At 52.4% G+C, this 17,113-nt stretch overlaps 2 protein-coding genes across 3 annotated transcripts in view; one reads left to right on the top strand and one right to left on the bottom strand.

Annotated features, from left to right (window-relative positions):
- The window catches only part of HK1 (hexokinase 1), a 282,452-nt gene that overhangs the window by 198,789 nt on the left and 66,550 nt on the right, over positions 1–17,113 (bottom strand). Inside the window, exons 15-18 of one of the 2 annotated variants that reach the window (XR_014018997.1) lie at positions 16,537–16,720; positions 14,420–14,575; positions 13,394–13,627; positions 11,232–11,832 (exon numbers count right to left, since the gene is read on the bottom strand). Coding sequence is in view for 1 of the 2 variants with exons in the window: in XM_081268136.1 (XP_081124262.1) it covers positions 11,691–11,832; positions 13,394–13,627; positions 14,420–14,575; positions 16,537–16,720 (716 nt within the window). In the remaining variant the exon portion in view is untranslated. Of the gene's footprint in view, positions 1–11,231; positions 11,833–13,393; positions 13,628–14,419; positions 14,576–16,536; positions 16,721–17,113 lie in introns of those variants that run through there. The other variant, XM_081268136.1, reaches the window with a different exon arrangement.
- Positions 1,592–10,621, top strand: TACR2 (tachykinin receptor 2; the record flags this gene model as incomplete). The annotated part of the gene is made up of 5 exons (XM_081268229.1): positions 1,592–1,602; positions 1,775–1,969; positions 5,915–6,068; positions 6,999–7,195; positions 9,293–10,621. The coding sequence occupies 5 exons, from the start codon at positions 1,592–1,594 to the stop codon at positions 9,504–9,506; spliced, it is 771 nt and encodes a 256-aa protein (XP_081124355.1). The 3' UTR covers positions 9,507–10,621.

Raw genomic sequence — 17,113 nt, 5'->3', positions numbered from 1 at the left:
TGTTACACAATCACTACTTCAAAATTACCATAGGTTCCAGATCTGCAGCTAGATCTTGTTGTTTAGTATGTTAATAAAAAGTGCATCTATTACAATTTCCCAAATTTATTTTGTTTTGATAACTGTACTTCAGTATGACTGATGCTCTTTGTAATCCTGAGTATTATAATTTATTCATTTAAAAAATCTCATTCTAGGGCTGGGGTTGTGGCTCAGTGGTAGAGTGCTCACCTAGCATTCACGAGGCACTGGGTTCGATCCTCAGCACCACATCAATGTAAAATAAAGATATTGTGTCCACTTAAACCTAAAAAAATAAAATTTTTTTTTAAGAAATCTCATTCTAGCGAGGCACAGGGTCACACACCTGTGACCCCAGCAACTTGGGAGGAGGCAGGAGGATCCAAGTCTGGGGCCATCCTCAACAACTTAGGGAGACCCTGTCTCAACATTAAAAAATAAAAATAAAAACGTTTTTTAAAAGGGCTGGGGATGTGGCTCAGTGAAGTGCTCCTGTGTTCCATCCCAGTACCCCACCCCCAAATCTTATTCTAAGGAGGGGTCCATGGGCTCCACTGGACAGCAACAGGCCCAGGACACAAAGAGACCCACTAATCTAGTCTCACCTCCTCCTTCTAGTGAGGGGGAAACCAAGACCTTAGGTCACACTGCATATTGGGGGTCTCGAGGCGGGCAGCCATGCCTGTGTTGAACAGTGTCTTTTGGATCCTTTGACCTTGGAGAGACGTGCAGCTCACCCTCCTTGATCAGGGCTCTAGACTCACCAGGCTTCTGCTCACCAGGCCCCAGGACCCTCCTACAGTGTTGTACAGGTCCTGGGAACAGGAGACTTCACAACCCAGGAGCACACAGCTGGACCAACCAGGGCTGAAATCCAGCTCTGCCTTTCCCAAGCTGGCTGTCTCTCCACATTTCCAAGCCTGTCACCTAATGTGGAAATAAATAATCCCCATCTAAGACCAGTGGGTGGTGGGCCCTGCACCCCACCAGGCACAGGGCTGCCAAACAGCAGCTCCAACCCCCAAAGCCCCCCAGAGAGAGACCCGAGTTGAGCAGGTCTGCAGGTGGCATCTCCTGGGAACTTTGATGAACACAGAGAGGAAGGAGGAGCTGCAGCCTGAGATGGAAGGAAAGGCCCAAGAGAGACCCTGGAGGGCTGGCTCATGGCCAGAGTGAGCCCGGGAGGCTCAGGAGGCAGTGGGAGGAGGCTGGCCAGTGCGTTGGCCACGTGCAGAGGCCTCGAGGGCCAAGTTTAAAGGTTTGGGCCTTGCTGTCCAATATGTGGTTCTTTAAGTTTAAATTAATTTTTTTTTAAATAGAGAGAGAGAATGAGAGAGAGAGAAGAGAATTTTAATATTTATTTATTTTTTTAATTTTCGGCGGACACAACATCTTTGTTGGTATGTGGTGCTGAGGATCGAACCCGGGCCGCACGCATGCCAGGCAAGCGCGCTACCGCTTGAGCCACATCCCCAATCCCTTAAACTAAAATTTAAAATTCGGTTCCCCAGTCACGCTGGCCATGCGTATGGTACTACTGGCCACACGTGGTTAGTGGTTACGGAACAGGATGGCGCCTAGGTAGGACATCTCCATGTGGCTGTGAGAGTCCCCAGTTCCACTCTCTGAAGATCTGGCATAACTCCAACACCCGTGGACATGGTCAGCAGCGTGTGGACCTGGGCAGAGGAATGGAGAAGGGGACAGGTGGGACAGGAGGGCTCTCACCACTTGTTCTGTGCTCTGCCCACAGGTACATGGCCATCGTCCATCCCTTTCAGCCACGGCTCTCCGCCCCCAGCACCAAGGCAGTTATTGCGGGCATCTGGCTGGTGGCCCTGGCCCTTGCCTTCCCCCAGTGCTTCTATTCCACCATCACCGTGGACCAGGGCGCCACCAAGTGCGTGGTGGCCTGGCCTGAAGACAGCAGGGACAAGTCACTCCTCCAGTAAGGTCTCCCGGGGCGAGGGTACAGAGACACAAGGCACGTGCTTGTGCGTGCATTCCCGGCCGTGTGTGTAGTGTGTGCTCGTGGGCGTGCACGGGATCTGGGAGTCCGAACAGGATTATGTGAGCACATGTTTATACTAAGGATCCTCAGCAATGGGCTCACTCCCCTCTAAACCCGGCCTAAGTTGAAGATATCTTGTGCACCTAACCTCCTGCATATCCTAGGTCAGCCACAAAGCACCTTGTAGAGTGTCACCTGTCACTCCTCGTCATTACAGAATTAACTGGGTGCTGCATCTCACTGTTACTGTTCAGAATTCTGAGAGAGATCATGTCACAAATCACTAGCCCAGGAAAAAATCTGAGTTCAAACTTCATGGTTCCATTTCTAGCAAATGACTATAACCTCAGCATCATCATAAAGTCAAGAGAAGCATTTAATCAAAACACATGACAGAGCTGGGTGCAGTGGCACAGGCCTGTAATCCCAGCGGCTCAGGAGGCCAGGGCAGAAGGATCACGAGTTCAAAGCCAGCCTCAGCAAAGGCGAGGCGCTAAGCAACTCAGCGAGACCCTGTCTCTAAATAATAGAGCTGGGATGTGGCTCAGTGGTCAGGTGCCCCCGAGTTCAGTCCCCGATACCCCGCTCCAAAAAAAATACACATGTTGGGCGCCATCTGTATTAAAAGGAACATTAACTGCCAGGCCTGTTCTAAGCACCTTTTTTTTTTTTCCCATACTGCAGCTTGAGTGGGGGCACTTTACCACTGAACTACATCCCCAGTCTTTTTTTGAGTCAGGGTTTCTCTCAGTTGCCCCGAAACAGAGGCACTGAAAACCCAAATAATATGCCCAAGACCACACAACTAGGACGTGGTGAGACAAGGACTCAAACAGGCCACCCTGCCACCTAAGATGTGTGTGTCCTGAAATAAGTACAATGTGTGTATGCATATGGCAAGTGCAGCTCGACACGTCACGTGTTTTGGGGATGCCTGGTGCCTGCTTCATGCCGAGGTGGGCATCCTGGGCTGGGGGAGGGGAGGAGGGGAGGGAAGAAAAACCCAAGCATGACCTGGCTGCTGCGTGACCCTGGCTAGGTCTTTTGCCAGTTCTGGGCCTGTTTCCCAGGGTTCTCACAATGTGGCTCTGTGATCCCCAAGCCTGGCACCATTGGTTAGTAGAGGAGAGGAATCAACGGAGACTTTGGAATTAGTAGCCAGGCCTGTGTCTTGGCCTATTTCTTCCCTCCTGGCTAGACGACTCTCTAGTCACTTAACCTCTCTGAGCCTTTGTCTTCTCTCTAAAATGAGGATTAGTAATAGGAGATCATGTCCTCGAAGCCCTTAGCACTGTGCCTGGCACAGAACTCATGCCCAGTATGTGGTAGATTAAAGAGGGGACAAACAAAGGCACACCCGGAGGTAGCATATCTAGTCCAGTGAAATCCTAGCTGCCCCAGGCTTGCAGATGTGTGCACTCTTAGCTGATGGCTTCCTGGTAACCATGGCAATACAGTCCCCATCCCCGTCTCCTTTAACACTCCTTCTCCAATACCCACCCCTCCCTGGGCCCCATCTCTCCTGAGCACCTTCCAGAAGAGGGTCATTCCATGCCACAGAAGACACCATCCCAACAGTAAGGTTGCTACTGGGGACTGCTGGCCTTGAGGGCAGGCCCTGTCCAGGGTCTCTCTGCCTCTGCCCTGCACCCCACTGGTCCCTGAAGTTTGAATCCATGGAGGGGAAGGAGAGGCATAGAGCAGAGTATTTTGGAACTGGCCACTGGAGGCAGTATTTCTCCATTTTAATGGGGACTTTCTCCTTGAAAGGGGAGCTAGTAAGAACTGAGGGGACCCTGCTCCCACCCTCTGTGCATGGTGAATTCCAGCCCCGATCCAGGCAACAGGGAAAAGTAAGAGCACAGGGGTGGGCTGGGAAAGGGGTACTTTGGTGTTACTGGAATTTTGATGGGGATTTCAGGAAGGCTGATTCTGTGTGAGAATAAGTGTGTTGGGGGGAGCCTCTGATGTAAATTGAGATTGGGGCTCTATCCTCACAGGCTCAAACCTGGGTGAGTGTAGGAATCAGATGAAGGTATAGATGCTGCCTCCAGGAAATACACATTTACCCCTAAAATTCAGATACAAGAAGGACAGATTCCCTGGTTTGGGCAGATTCTAGAAGGTGTCCTCAACACTCCTCAGTGCTCCCTTCTGCATGGGAACCTAGCCCAGGGTGAATTCCTATCCTGAACTATGTCCCTGGAAAAGAATAAAATGTTGCTCACACATGGGAAGGACAGAGATTACCTTCTCACTTGACAGATGAGGAAACTGAGGCTGAGGGAGAAACCTGACTTGCCAAGATCATGCTTTCAATTAGAGCCCCATTCTGACTCCTACAGCCTCAGTGAAACGGAGATGGTTTGGGTTTTGATTAAGTCTTGATTCCTATGAAACATACTTCCTGCATTTCTCTGAGACTCTGTGTCCCCCATCTGGACACTGAGGCAAGGTGGCCCTGTTGGTTCTCAGGGTCCTTCTAGCTTAGACACTCTGTAGGGTGACAGAAACCCGGCACAGGCTGCTTCTTCTCCCTTCCTACCTGCTCAGTGATGGGGCTCTTACACCCAGGTCCTACAAGGGAATCAGGGCACCTAGGTGTCCCCATACCTTTTGTGATTGACACGTTTGTCAAAGGAAAGCAAGTGAAATTCTAAACACGATGCTTTACAAGAGATTTGTTGGAGCCACCTTTTCCCTCCCTCAGGCTGGTGGAGCCTCCTAAATGGGTCCCTGCATGGCTGGCACATGCTGGGTGGAGGCAGGGCTTGGGATCCTCTCAGCTTTTCTAGTTAGAAAGGGAAAAGGCACTTGGCAGGATGGGGGGGGTGTCTAAGGCTTGGGATGCTCCAAGAAGCCCCTCTGCAGCCCTGCCTGGGGGTCAGCCCTCAGCCTGCAGGAACACACAGCTCCTTGACACTGTCTTTCTTTCCCAAAGGAAATGAAAAGTCAGCACAACCTGAGTGTCTTTCTGGGGACTGGGTGGGTAGCCATGCAATGGTGTTCTGGGCCACTTGCTCAAAGGTGGGCACAGGGGTGTTTGCTGACACAAGCATTGTGTCCAACTGAAGGCTGGTGAGCAGGAAGCAGATGATGCGATGGTGTGTGACTTGATAGGGATGCGGGGATAGGGTGGCACCTTCTTAACGCCAGCTGTCCTCTACATCCACTTGGACATAGGGTAGATACATGGTCTCTCTAACAAATATGGACACGTGCATAAACGCACCCCCACGCACATGGACATACACATACAGACCTACACATGCACTTCAGGAAGAAACTATACCAAGTTGGTGGTTTTTAATTTTGTTTTATTTTGATGCTGGGGATTGAACCCAAGGGGCACTCAATCCCTGAGCCACATCCCCTGCTCTTTTTATTTTTTTGTTTTGAGACAAGATCTGGTTAAGTTGCTTAAGGCCTCGCTAAGTTGCTGAGGCTGGCCTTGAACTTGCGGTCCTCCTGCCTCAGCTTCCCAAGTGGCTGGGATTATAGGTGTGCACCACCACGCCCCACCCAAAGTGTAAATAGTGATGGGAGTGAGACAAGTAATTTTGCTTTCTCCTTCCAGCCTAATAGTGTTTTACATTTTAAACAAATTGTTAACTTTTTTTTGCTTCTATTTCCTTTTTTTGGTAAGCACTTGTCTGTCACATGAAGCTTGTGGGGCTAATGCTGGTGACCCTTTTGCAGGAGAAGCCCTCTTTTGGCACAGATGCTAGCCAAGGTTGCATTTATTTTTCTTTAAATCAAACCAGGGTTGGGGGGGCAACAGGTGGTGCAGGGTGAGGGCCACAGAGTCCCCCCAATGAGCACCGGCAGACATGGGAGTCACTACCGGCCACTGACTGTCCAAACTCCTGGCTTCCACTCCAGGTACCACCTGGTGGTGATCGCCCTCATCTACCTCCTGCCCCTCCTGGTGATGTTCATTGCCTACAGCATCATTGGCCTCACACTCTGGAGGCGCGCTGTCCCGCGACACCAGGTCCACGGTGCCAACCTGCGCCACCTGCAGGCCAAGAAGAAGGTAGGCGCCAGGGGCGGGATGTGGCCACCTCTAGGAGTCACCCTGGCCATCTCAGAACCCTCAGAACCAGCCAATGAGGGCCTAGGACCCTGCCATGGCAAGTCTAGGGAGGGAGAGAGCATCCTTTGTCCCTGGCAGGTGAATTGGCCTTTGGTCTTTGGGCAAATACAAACTGGAGGGAACTTCTGGAAGGTTGGGGGATCAGGAAGTCCTGAAGCCCACAGAATTTCAGATCCCTCCAAGAATCTCAGAATAACAGAATGCTAACATGTTAGCATTTTGAATAATTGGAATGTTGATTTTCAGACAAGCCCTGGAAGTACACAGGGAGGTGCCTTGGACTCTCAGAGAATCCCTAAAGGCTGAAACTGCAGACCTGGAGATCTAGAAACTGGATGCAGTGTTGCTTCTGATTAGAGAGCTGCCATCGTGCCCCTTCTCCCCGCAACCCGCGAGGTGTTGGTCTCCATCTGCCACCCCTAGCTGGCCTCATCCCTCTTGGGGTGTGCCTGCAGAGGCCAGGTGTTGGGGATTGGTGGCAAGGGACCTGGTCCCCAAGCAGAGGTGGAGGACTTTGGGTGGAGCTCAGTGACAGACACAGATCCCAGGGAAACAGTAGCCTGGGACCTCAGAGCTGGTACAGCCCCCATCAAGGGTGGGCTTAGGAGTGAGCTCCTCCTCTCCAAGCAGGAGAGGCCACTGAGGTCACCGTTGGGCTGGCTTCTAGGAGTATGGCTTTAAAGGCAGGACAGCAGTTGAGCAGAAGAGTGCAGACCCTGAGGTGGGGGTTCAGGAGATCTGGGCAGCAGCTCCAGGGGGAGGCACAAGAGAGAGGTCGGTCTGATCTCGGAGGGCCTCACCCGATGCCCTAGGAGGGTTAGCACTTGGGACTCAGGGGCTGAGGAGTGACCTGATGCTCTTCTGGAGCAGTTTGTGAAGACCATGGTGCTGGTGGTGGTGACATTTGCCATCTGCTGGCTGCCCTACCACCTCTACTTCATCCTGGGCAACTTCCGGGAGGACATCTACTGCCATAAGTTCATCCAGCAGGTGTACCTGGCGCTCTTCTGGCTGGCCATGAGCTCCACCATGTACAACCCCATCATCTACTGCAGCCTCAACCACAGGTGAGCGCCACAGGACCAGGTCCTTTCTGCTCCCAGGCCAGGGACAGCCCCTTCGGGTCCCCTGCACAAATGAACCTCCACCTTGTCCCTGCCTGAGCCCCTCCCCTCCCATCTAGGTGGGATGTCATCCTCCAGGTCCCCCTAGATAGAGTTCCAACTCCTCCCCAGAGCCTTGCCCCATCACACACGCAGACCTGAGCTCCCAGGTGCTCAAGGACTTAGAGGCGCACGATGCTTTTTGCATCTGGCAAATGGGAAGGATCAAGTCAGCCCTGCAGACTCGACAAGTGCTCCAGGCAGAAGGAACAACTGAAGGACGGCCCTGGGGTCAAGGTCAGGACTTGGGCTTGTACTTGAACATGGGGAACCACAGGACTCTGAGCAGGGGAGACACATGCTCCGACATTTTGGAAGACTCAGTCCAGCACTGCACTGGAACTATACCAAAGGGGAGGGGCCAAGGGAAAGGCTTCAGGGAGGCTTTGGCATTGATCCAGCTAAAGATGGTTTCAACTGGGGTGAGATGTGGTCAGGGTCTAGATATTGCCAATGGAATTTTTTGGGGGGTGGTGGGTACCAGGGATTGAACTCAGGGATACTCAACCAGCCACATCCCCAGCTCTCTTTCGTATTTTATTTAGAGACAGGATCTCAGTGAGTTGCTTAGTACCTTGTTAAATTGCTGAGGCTGACTTTGAACTTGTGATCCTCCCGAGCTGCTGGGATCTTAGATGTGCGCCAGAGCGCCAGGCTGCCAATGGAGTTTGATGGACAGGAGGTCACCAGTGAGAAGAAGTCAAAGATGACTCTCAACAAGTTCTTGGCCTGGGTGGTCAGAAGTTTAGAGCTATCAGGAGCTGAGCTGGGGAAGACTGCAGGGGGAGGGCAGGGGGAGGGCAGGGGGAGGGCAGGGGGAGGGCGGGGGAGGACAGTTGGGAGCTGGGTTGGATGTGGGTGTAAGTTAGAGGCCACCAGGCTTGCAAATAGGCACTTGTCAGGCCACACCATGGAGCTGCACAAAGAGGATCCCCAGCGAGGCAGGCTCTTCCAGGACAGGGAGCCCTGCAGCTCAGGAAGGGACGGTGCAGTTCCGCGCTCTCGCACAGCTTGCACGGGGTTCTCCTTATTTCTGCCCTAAGCCTCCAGTATTCTTTCTGCCAACCCATTTCCACTCACCAATCTGCTTCCTCTGAGCTCCACTTTAAGCTTGGAACTTCAGTGCTGCTGTGGGGGAGAGTCATTTTTTAAGCTTATGGACCCAAACTTTTTTCTTCATAGGAGCCCACAGGGAGGGTACCCCTAGTCCACCAGCATGGCCAGAGCCCCAATTTCTTAAACCTTTCTTTGAATACTACTTTATTTTTTTTTTTAAAGAGAGAGTGAGAGAGGAGAGAGAGAGAGAGAGAGAGAGAGAGAGAGAGAGAGAGAGAATTTTTAATATTTATTTTTTAGTTCTCGGAGGACACAACATCTTTGTTGGTATGTGGTGCTGAGGATCGAACCCGGGCCGCACGCATGCCAGGCGAGAGCGCTACCGCTTGAGCCACATCCCCAGCTCCTGAATACTACTTTAGAAGACAGTTTATATAAGACAAGCAAGAAAATCCATTATTCTTTTAAATTATTGTTTCTTTTCATTTGTAATAACAAATAGTCTAAGTCAGCTTCCTCACCCACTTCAGTCACTAGATTACACTCCAGAATACTTATGGCTGTTTCCTAAAATCAAATCCATTGAAGAATGCATCTCTTGTCAGGGGTGGTACTGCACACCTATAATCCCAGCAACTTGAGTGGCTGAGGCAGGAAGAGTGAAGGTACAAAGCCAGGCTGGGAAACTCAGCCAGTTTCTGCCTCAAAATAAAGTGTAAAAGAGCTGGGGGTGTAGTTCAGTGTAAGGTGTCCCTGGGTTCAATCCCTAGTGCCCCCCTCCAAAAAAAAAAAAGCATCTCTCAAGAACCCCTGAGCAATGGGAATGGTGGGCTCTTCAGAGGCAGCAACTTTCCCCCAGTCAGTCACCTGGAGCTGGGAGAAGTCACGCGACAGCCCCTGTACCCTAACTCCCTTGCTGAAGCTGACCCTCCCTCCGTTCCCCAGGTTCCGCTCTGGATTCCGCCTTGCTTTCCGGTGCTGCCCGTGGGTCACTCCAACCGAGGAAGATAAACTAGAGCTGACTCCCACTCCATCCCTTTCCATGAGGGTCAAGAGGTGTCACACGAAAGAGATTTTGCTCATGGCCGGGGACGTGGCCCCTTCTGAAGTTCCCAGTGGGAAGGCTGGGTGGAGGTCCCCAAGAGGGGAAGCCTGCTGAACTCTGAAGCCTCGTGCCTGGATCCAGGGCCAGGTGTCACCCCCTTGGACAACAGTCATGTGGGGATGTGATGGGAGCCCCCTGTCGGTACATCTTTCAAGAAAAGCTGGAAATCCAAATTTGCATGTGAAACTTCTAGACCTGTTAAATTTGGCCCACCCAAGTGTTTATAAACGTTGGGTAAGGAAACAAAACTTATCTGGGGCAGCACATGACCATGACCCTGATTTGTTACGAGGCCAACGACACAGGGAAGAAGTCTTCTTATTTTTGCAAAGCCATTAGCTGTAAGTGGACCCAGGGCTGGCTTCTCTGTCTCAGAATCAAAATAACTCAGATACAGCCCAGAGTAGAGGGTGGTTAAATCAAATGGGACCTCCGCTGAGTTGCTTTGGGCAAGTCACTCTGACCCTCAGCCTCTTCCTCTGCCCAGTGGCAAAATTACCTGCCGGGGAAAGTCATAGAATCAGTGCCAGGTGAAAGGCAGCCCTGGTTCTTATCATTACCACACCAGCCGCTTCACATGAGCACCACCTACAGGTCAGCCCCCACCATCACTCTGCGGCAGACATCAACTGTCCAGAGGCATTAGGCCTGGCCCACAGGGCACCTCTCCCACCTGCTGACTCACCGTCCACGCCCAGCGCCCTCTGGAGAGCCATATTACACTGCAATGTACACCCAAAGTCTAAGTCACCTGTGTGCTCCCCAGGGATCACTGTGGCAGACACTGGCTCCTTTGGTGCCCCAAATAAAGGACTCTGATCTCACCAAGCCGTGTGAGCATGCAGGCGGTCCTGGGCAGCCACTCGGACTCCTAGTTGCAGATGGGACATCTCAACACCCTGGATGCTTTGGCATGAAATCCACCCAAGGGTGTGGGAGGGGTCTATGATGGATGGCAGCCCTGGGGCCTGATAACAACCCCCTGAGGATAGATGGGGGTAGAAGGGTCAGAAAAGGGCCAATTTCCTACAGATGGGATTCAAGGAGGGAACACAGCATCCTGCCTCCCTGGCTGCCTCCAGACTCCAGGTGCATCTGAGCAGGGGGCAGAGGGAAGGACCCAACAGCCCCTGGAGGCCAAGTACCCCTTTCCTTTGTTCTAACAGGCGTGGAGGATGGGAGACCAGAGTCCTCCCTATTTCCAGCCCTGTGGAAGGGGTGTGGGATGCCAGGACTTGAGGCATTGACAGAGCAGATGCTGGAGACCAGGGGAGAGGCCACTTCTGTGATGGTTTGCAGGGACATGACAGAAGTCCTCATGCCAGACCCAGACTGGGCGCCAAAGACCGTGATCTTTATTTTAGCTGTAAGTGGACCCAGGGCTTGCTCTTGGCCCACCCAGACAGTCACAAATATCCCCCAGCATCTGGCTTTTGCCACACCCCCAGGTCTCCTCCCCTCTCCCCAGCCACCAAGCATCACTCGGCTTTTTGAATTGGTACAAAGTTTACTAGGTCATACAACATGGCTCACAAAAGCGATGGGAAATTCCAGTGATGGCGCTGCTTGTGGGTCGGTTCCTTTTACCCAAATGGAGACAAGACACTTTCCCACGGGACTTCCCACCTCCCCCCACGAGATCAACAGAATGCAAGACTGTCACAGTGCGGCTAGGACCGGTTCCATGGACACACACACACGTCTAGTGGCATCGACACATCCCCCGATGGGACCGCCAGGCTGCCACAGTGGGTGGCGGGGACGGGAGATAGTGGTCACGCTGCGTCCACACTCGCCCTTCAACCTGGGCCCCGGGCCCAGGGGAAGAGTCCGGCAGTGACTGCTGGTGATAATCCACTTCACGCAGGGGAGGCGACCCCGAGGACGGGCTTTGGAGGCCACAGGGCCCGTCTGATGGTGCGACTTTTCATCTGAGCTGGATGGGCGCCCGCGGGAGGAATGGGTGCGGCTACACTTCACACGAGGGGATGCACGACCAGGTGGAGATCAAATCATGCAGAGTGGCGGGGCAGGTGAGGGTCCAGGTGAGAGATGGTCAACAGCACACGCTCTAGGTTGTACCCTACGATAGGCGCCATTCGTTGGATTGATTTCCTTCCCCGCTGCGGGGGGTGGCTCTGGCGCTGAGGGCTCCCAGCGCGGCTCGCTGAGAGGAACAGGGGGGTCGTCGCTTTGAGAGACAAGTGCTGGACGGGCAGCGGGCGGGGGCCTGTGCCCTTAGCTCATTTCTCCCCGGAGCCTCACACCCACAGCTGTGATGAGAGCAGCCCCCTTGCCACTCCCGTCTTCAGACAGGAGGAAGGACACGTTACACTTTGGTGACAGTTCCTTCACCGTTTGGTGCATGATTCTGGAGAAGCTGGTAAAGACAAAAACAAAATCAAATCAAATCAGGAAAATGTAAGTGGTGGGAAAGGAGACGAAGGGACACTGGTCCTCCTGAAATCAGGAAAGCACCCCAAATTAGGAGGGCGGGGGCGGATTAAAGTAGCCACAGCTGACTGAGGAAAGCGCGACACCGCCAATCCTGTTACCACAACTTCCAGAAGGAGGCACAACTGAGAATCCCCAAACGAGCGACTCCCAACAGTTTATGAGGCCAAGGGCATAGGGAACCCCCATCCCAGAGCCTGGGGCTCCTGGGGAACCTGAAGGCCAAAAAGGAGGCTGAGGCCCGGCAGGGACTGCTCAGGCAAGCCCACGCTGGCCAAGTGCTGGCTAGTTCAGGAGGCTACCTGGGAACAGACGTTCCTGTTCCAGCGGCCATCCACCCAGTACCTGCAGCCAAGAGAGGCAGCACCCTAGGAAGGGACAGTCTCTAAGTGAGATGACTCTAGGCATTTGTGTTTTGTGCTGAACATGAAAGACAGGACAGGCTGAGGATGTTTGGGACAATGGGGTTCTCAGGGGAAGTCCCATTTATTGAGTACCTACTAGGTGCCCCATACTTCATAGACAGGGCTTCCAGCCCTGTCAATGGCTATTACACCACCAGGAAGATGGGACTGAGATAGGAACTGTCAGAGATTAAGCAATGGAGCACGGCATCTGAAAGGTGGAGCCAAGGTCAAATCCAAGTGTACACAGCCATTAATCCTAGACCACTCCTGGGTGCTGCCTCTGGTGACGGTGAGGGCAGCTAAGGAGGCGGAGAGACAGGTGAGGACGGAGCTCGGCAGATGGCTTCACCCCAGCCACAGGCCTGAGGTAAGCGGGTAATCTCACTGGGGCATTGAGTGAGGTGTTTTTGAATAGGGTGCCCCTAAGGCCCAGGTGGCCTAGGGTCCCGAGATACTAGGAGCAGTGTTACTCGCACTGATCGAGGCACCCCCAGTTTAGGCATGGCCACTCTATTCCTAAGAGCCAAGCTTTGGAACACACAGTGGATCAAAGAGCAGGTCCTTCTCTGGCATGGGGTGTCAAACACTTCACCCAAAGTAGGTCACTTCGGGCCCCTCCCTGTCCCAGAGTCCAGGGCCAGCGCTGCACCTGCCCTTCCAAGGTTGATTTGGCAAGTGAACAAGACAATGGGCCCTCCTCCCTCTTCCATTTCCTCTTTGGACTCACCAAGCACAGCCTCCCAGCCAAGCCGACCCTGGCCAGGCTGAACGGGCAAGGCCACCCCACCCACACCTCAGCGAGCCCAGGAGAGCAGGGAGGGGGTCACGCCCGCCAGCCACTGTGTCAAGTAAGGGGGTCAAGTAAGCGCCTTCTTCCCTTCCCCAGGACCGCAAACCCTAGAGGTGCTCATGCCCCTGCCCCCCACCCCTGCCCTGTCCCCACACTCACAGTGGCAGGCAGCCCTGCCCAGTGAGGAGTTTCCCAGACGGGAACCACACCCTGAAACCTGTCATCCTCCAGGGGACTCAGGAATTCGCCCCCCAGCGCCCTCCGCCATCCCCCCCCCAAGCCCCACTCACTGCGGATGCAGCTTGTAGAGTGTCCCATCCACGCCCACCGTCACGTTCAGATGGTCCAGCCCTCTGTTCTCCCGGATCTTGTCCACCACGGCCGCCATGCCCGCCCCGCACAGCTGTGCAGCCCTCTTAGACACCACCCCGCACACGGTCTTGACCAGGATACTGTCATCGCACGTGCTGTTCAGACCCAGCTGCTGGAGGATGGCCCGGACCTGGAGCAGCGCTAACCGGTCACTGCAGCGAACAGAAAAAGCCAGGGGACTGGATGAAGCAGGGCCTGCAGCCGGGGACCGACTTTTATTCCTGGGTGATACCGATGAGCAACTCCCCGCAGTCCTATCTGAGAACATGACTGGGAATGGTGGCCAGAGTGCTCCCCTCCAAGTGTGCACCAAGTGTGCGCTGGTCTGGAGAAAGCTATTTGCAACTGTCTGCAATGATAAAGGAACGTTTTGATGAAATTTCTTGTTTATAAATCTTGTGTGTGACTCTGATTTTTTTTTTCCCCCTTTAGGATGTATTTCTGGGTCAAAGGGCTTTTGATACCCATTGGCAGATGTCTTTCAGAAAGTTACGTCAGCTCACTCTCCAGCCAGTACGATATTCGGCCACAAGTGTCCTCAGAAGAAAAGAGCACTTTCAAAACTTCTGACTATTTCCTAAGGTCATTGCCACCTGGTTTCCTTTGCACTCTTCTCTAGTAAGGAGGAGGACTTTTCCCTGTTTGTGTATTGGCCATGACTACCTGATGTGTTCCCAAACTTTTTTCCCTTCTCCTGGTATATTTGTCTTATTTGTATTAAATTGAGAGAGGTGACAATGACAATGATGGTGACGATAGACCAGTCAGTCTCTTTTTAAAGGATTTACTCTGTGACATGTACTCCACTCATGACATCGTTTAGTCCTCCACTAGCCACTAAATGTAGGATTATTCCCACTTGAAAGATGAGGAGCCTGAGGCTGGGAGAAATGGAGTCTCTCAATCTCACGGTCAAATGGTGGTAGAAAACCATCCCCACTCACCTCTCAATCTGAGAGAGATATTTGGTCTCAAAGATGCCCCTGGTCTTCAGCGGCTCAGAGATCTGCCCTCGGAAGAGGAACCCCTTCTTGGTGAAGTCGATCAAGATGTTGCGGACAATTTCACCCAGGTACATACCACTAATCATCTTCTCATACCTGCCACAGGAGGAAGGGGGCTGCAGTGTTCTTCCCAGGAGCCCTTGCTCTCATGGTCTTTCTGGGTCGCACACCTGCCCTGTGCTCCCCAGCTGAGGCAAAGACCAGGAAGGACCAAGGAACCCTCCACCCTTCTCCACATCAGACACCACCCGGCAGCATTCGTGCCTCGCTGCTCGGTGGGCACCCTCCCTGCTGATCTCCTGCGCTTGCCTGGGTGAATCTCAGCCAGGTGCCATGTCCTGGAGGAGAGGCCTATCATGCCCCCCCAGACTGGCTCTACCTGCCTATGCCAGGCTCCCTTGCACCTCGCCCTTCTCCTTCTCCACAATGACACAGGCCCACCGCCTAAGAGGGACAGGGAGTGTGCATATTGCTCAGCTCTGAGTCCCCAGGGCACAGTGCGGCACCATGCCAAGCCCTCAGCTTGGTGCTCAGTACAAATTTGCAGAACAAGCACGTGACTGGACGGAGCCTTAAAGGGACAAGAGGACCACGGAGGGAAAAATTCCTCAGTTTTCTGAAGGTTTTGCAAATGGCACAGTGCTGGTCAAGCATACAGCAGCGTGATAAGCCACACAGGTGGGAGAATTCAGTGGCCACAATACTCGAGGTCACCCTGTTTTTGGGACTTTTAATTTCCTGCCCTTTCCAGGTTCAAGGGCCTCAAGAAATGACCAGGGATTTAGATGCCTCCATGGCACAAACCCAGGCCCAGGATCCCCAAGCTGAGAAGCTGGATATTCCAGAATACTTGGGAAGATTTCATGTGGTCCACAGAAAAAATGTGGAACAGCAGAGAATGGCAGAGAGTGTGGGTATCACCATGGCCCCCATCCAGCCCTTCTCACTGCATCAAGGGGACAATCTCAGCTTACTGCTGAAGTGTCTTTGAGCCCTGCTAACACTTGCTGATCACCTTTCAACAAAGGCGGTCTTGGTTTAGAGGCTCTAGCAGAGCATGAGAACTAGCTAGACCTGAATAACAGTTCTTCCCTACATTCATTCCCCGATTAGCATTTACTTAGGGCAATACTGGTTTTACCTTTCTCTGCTTCACCATTAAATTTAAGAATATAAGCTGATTTTTAAAAAACACTAAATGATCCAGGTGTGGTGGTGTGATGGAGACACCTGTAATTCCAGCTACTTGGGAGGCTGAGGCAGGAGGATCACAAGCTCAAGGACAGCTTGGGCAACTTAGTGAGTCTCTGTCTCAAAATCAAATAAAAAATATAAAGTAAAATGGACTGGGGATATAGCTCGGTGACAGAATGTTCCTGGATTCAATCCCCAGCACTAGAGGAAACAAACAAACAAATAAAACTCTAAGTGAATAACACATAGGCAGTATTCAGGAAAAGCAAAACCTTGAGAGTGGCAGGGGACCAACTTGTGTTGGGAGGTGCTATCCAACCCTTCTTTCCGCTTCCGGGGACACAACTTGAACAGACTGGTTCTTGGGGGCTTGAGACAAAAGGTCATTCATCTCATTTCCAAGCAGACTCTGCCATTTCAGACCAGGTCCCTGAAACCTGAGCTGCAAGCTCCACATGGCCACTAGGTGGCGATGGAGACTCATAGGGTTCCAGAAGGAAGAACCCGGAAGGGCCTCTGCCTCAACCCAGACCCACTGCTCCACCCCCATATATTTTTTTGAAGGGGGAGAAATGCAGGGGAAAGCCAAACTCGTCCAGGCCTACACAGGTCATGAGGCAGTGGTGTGTTAGCTGTCATCTATCCTCTGGGCCTACTCTGGGACCATCTTGTACTATCAGGGGCTCATCCTCCCAGGTCCTCTGCTGTCCATAGGCCAAAAGTCAAGGTCAGGAGTATCAAAGGGACCAGACTCCAAGCTTCTGTCCAGAACTTACTTCTACTAGAAACCTCTTCCACTGCAGTGGAATATAGCCAGACCCTCCCCACCCGGCCCTTAGGGACCACCTCCACCTGGCAGTTACCTTTGTTTCCCAGCATTTAGAGAGTATTCATCCACCAATCTGTCATACTCTGTTCTAATATCATCCAGACTCCCGTTGTCGCCAAAGGCACCCCATTCCATGTTGATACACATTCGCCCTTCAGTCCCCTCCAACATCTCGACATTCTTCATTTCCTCCATGTAGCAGGCATTACAGCCAGTCCCTGTAACACACAAGGGTGGGAATGAATCGATGCCAACCAAGACCAGTTGAGGGTCTCGCAACTGGCCTGAGGCCTGGAACCTGGGAGTCCACAGATAAGGGGTACGTTTTTGAGATGGACAAAGCAATACCTTTGCTTTCCCAATGTTTTCCAGGAAAAGATACAAGATACAAATGGAGTATCTAAGTTAAACCACCTAGAAAACGTCTGCTAATCCACTTTAAGTCGAGAGCCTCACGTGTTGACCTGTACAGACAAGGAGATATTTATGTGAATAGAAGATGGTCTTCCAACAAAGAAATGTATCTCCAAAGGTGCAAGTTTAGGTGGTAGCTTGAAGAAAAAAATGTGTGCACACATACATACGTGCTTATATATACACACATCTACGTA

This window comes from Spermophilus citellus (assembly GCF_964194105.1).
Source record: "Spermophilus citellus genome assembly, chromosome: 15".
In the NCBI taxonomy this organism is placed as follows: domain Eukaryota; kingdom Metazoa; phylum Chordata; class Mammalia; order Rodentia; family Sciuridae; genus Spermophilus; species Spermophilus citellus.
This window is presented reverse-complemented; position numbering and strand designations above follow the sequence as displayed.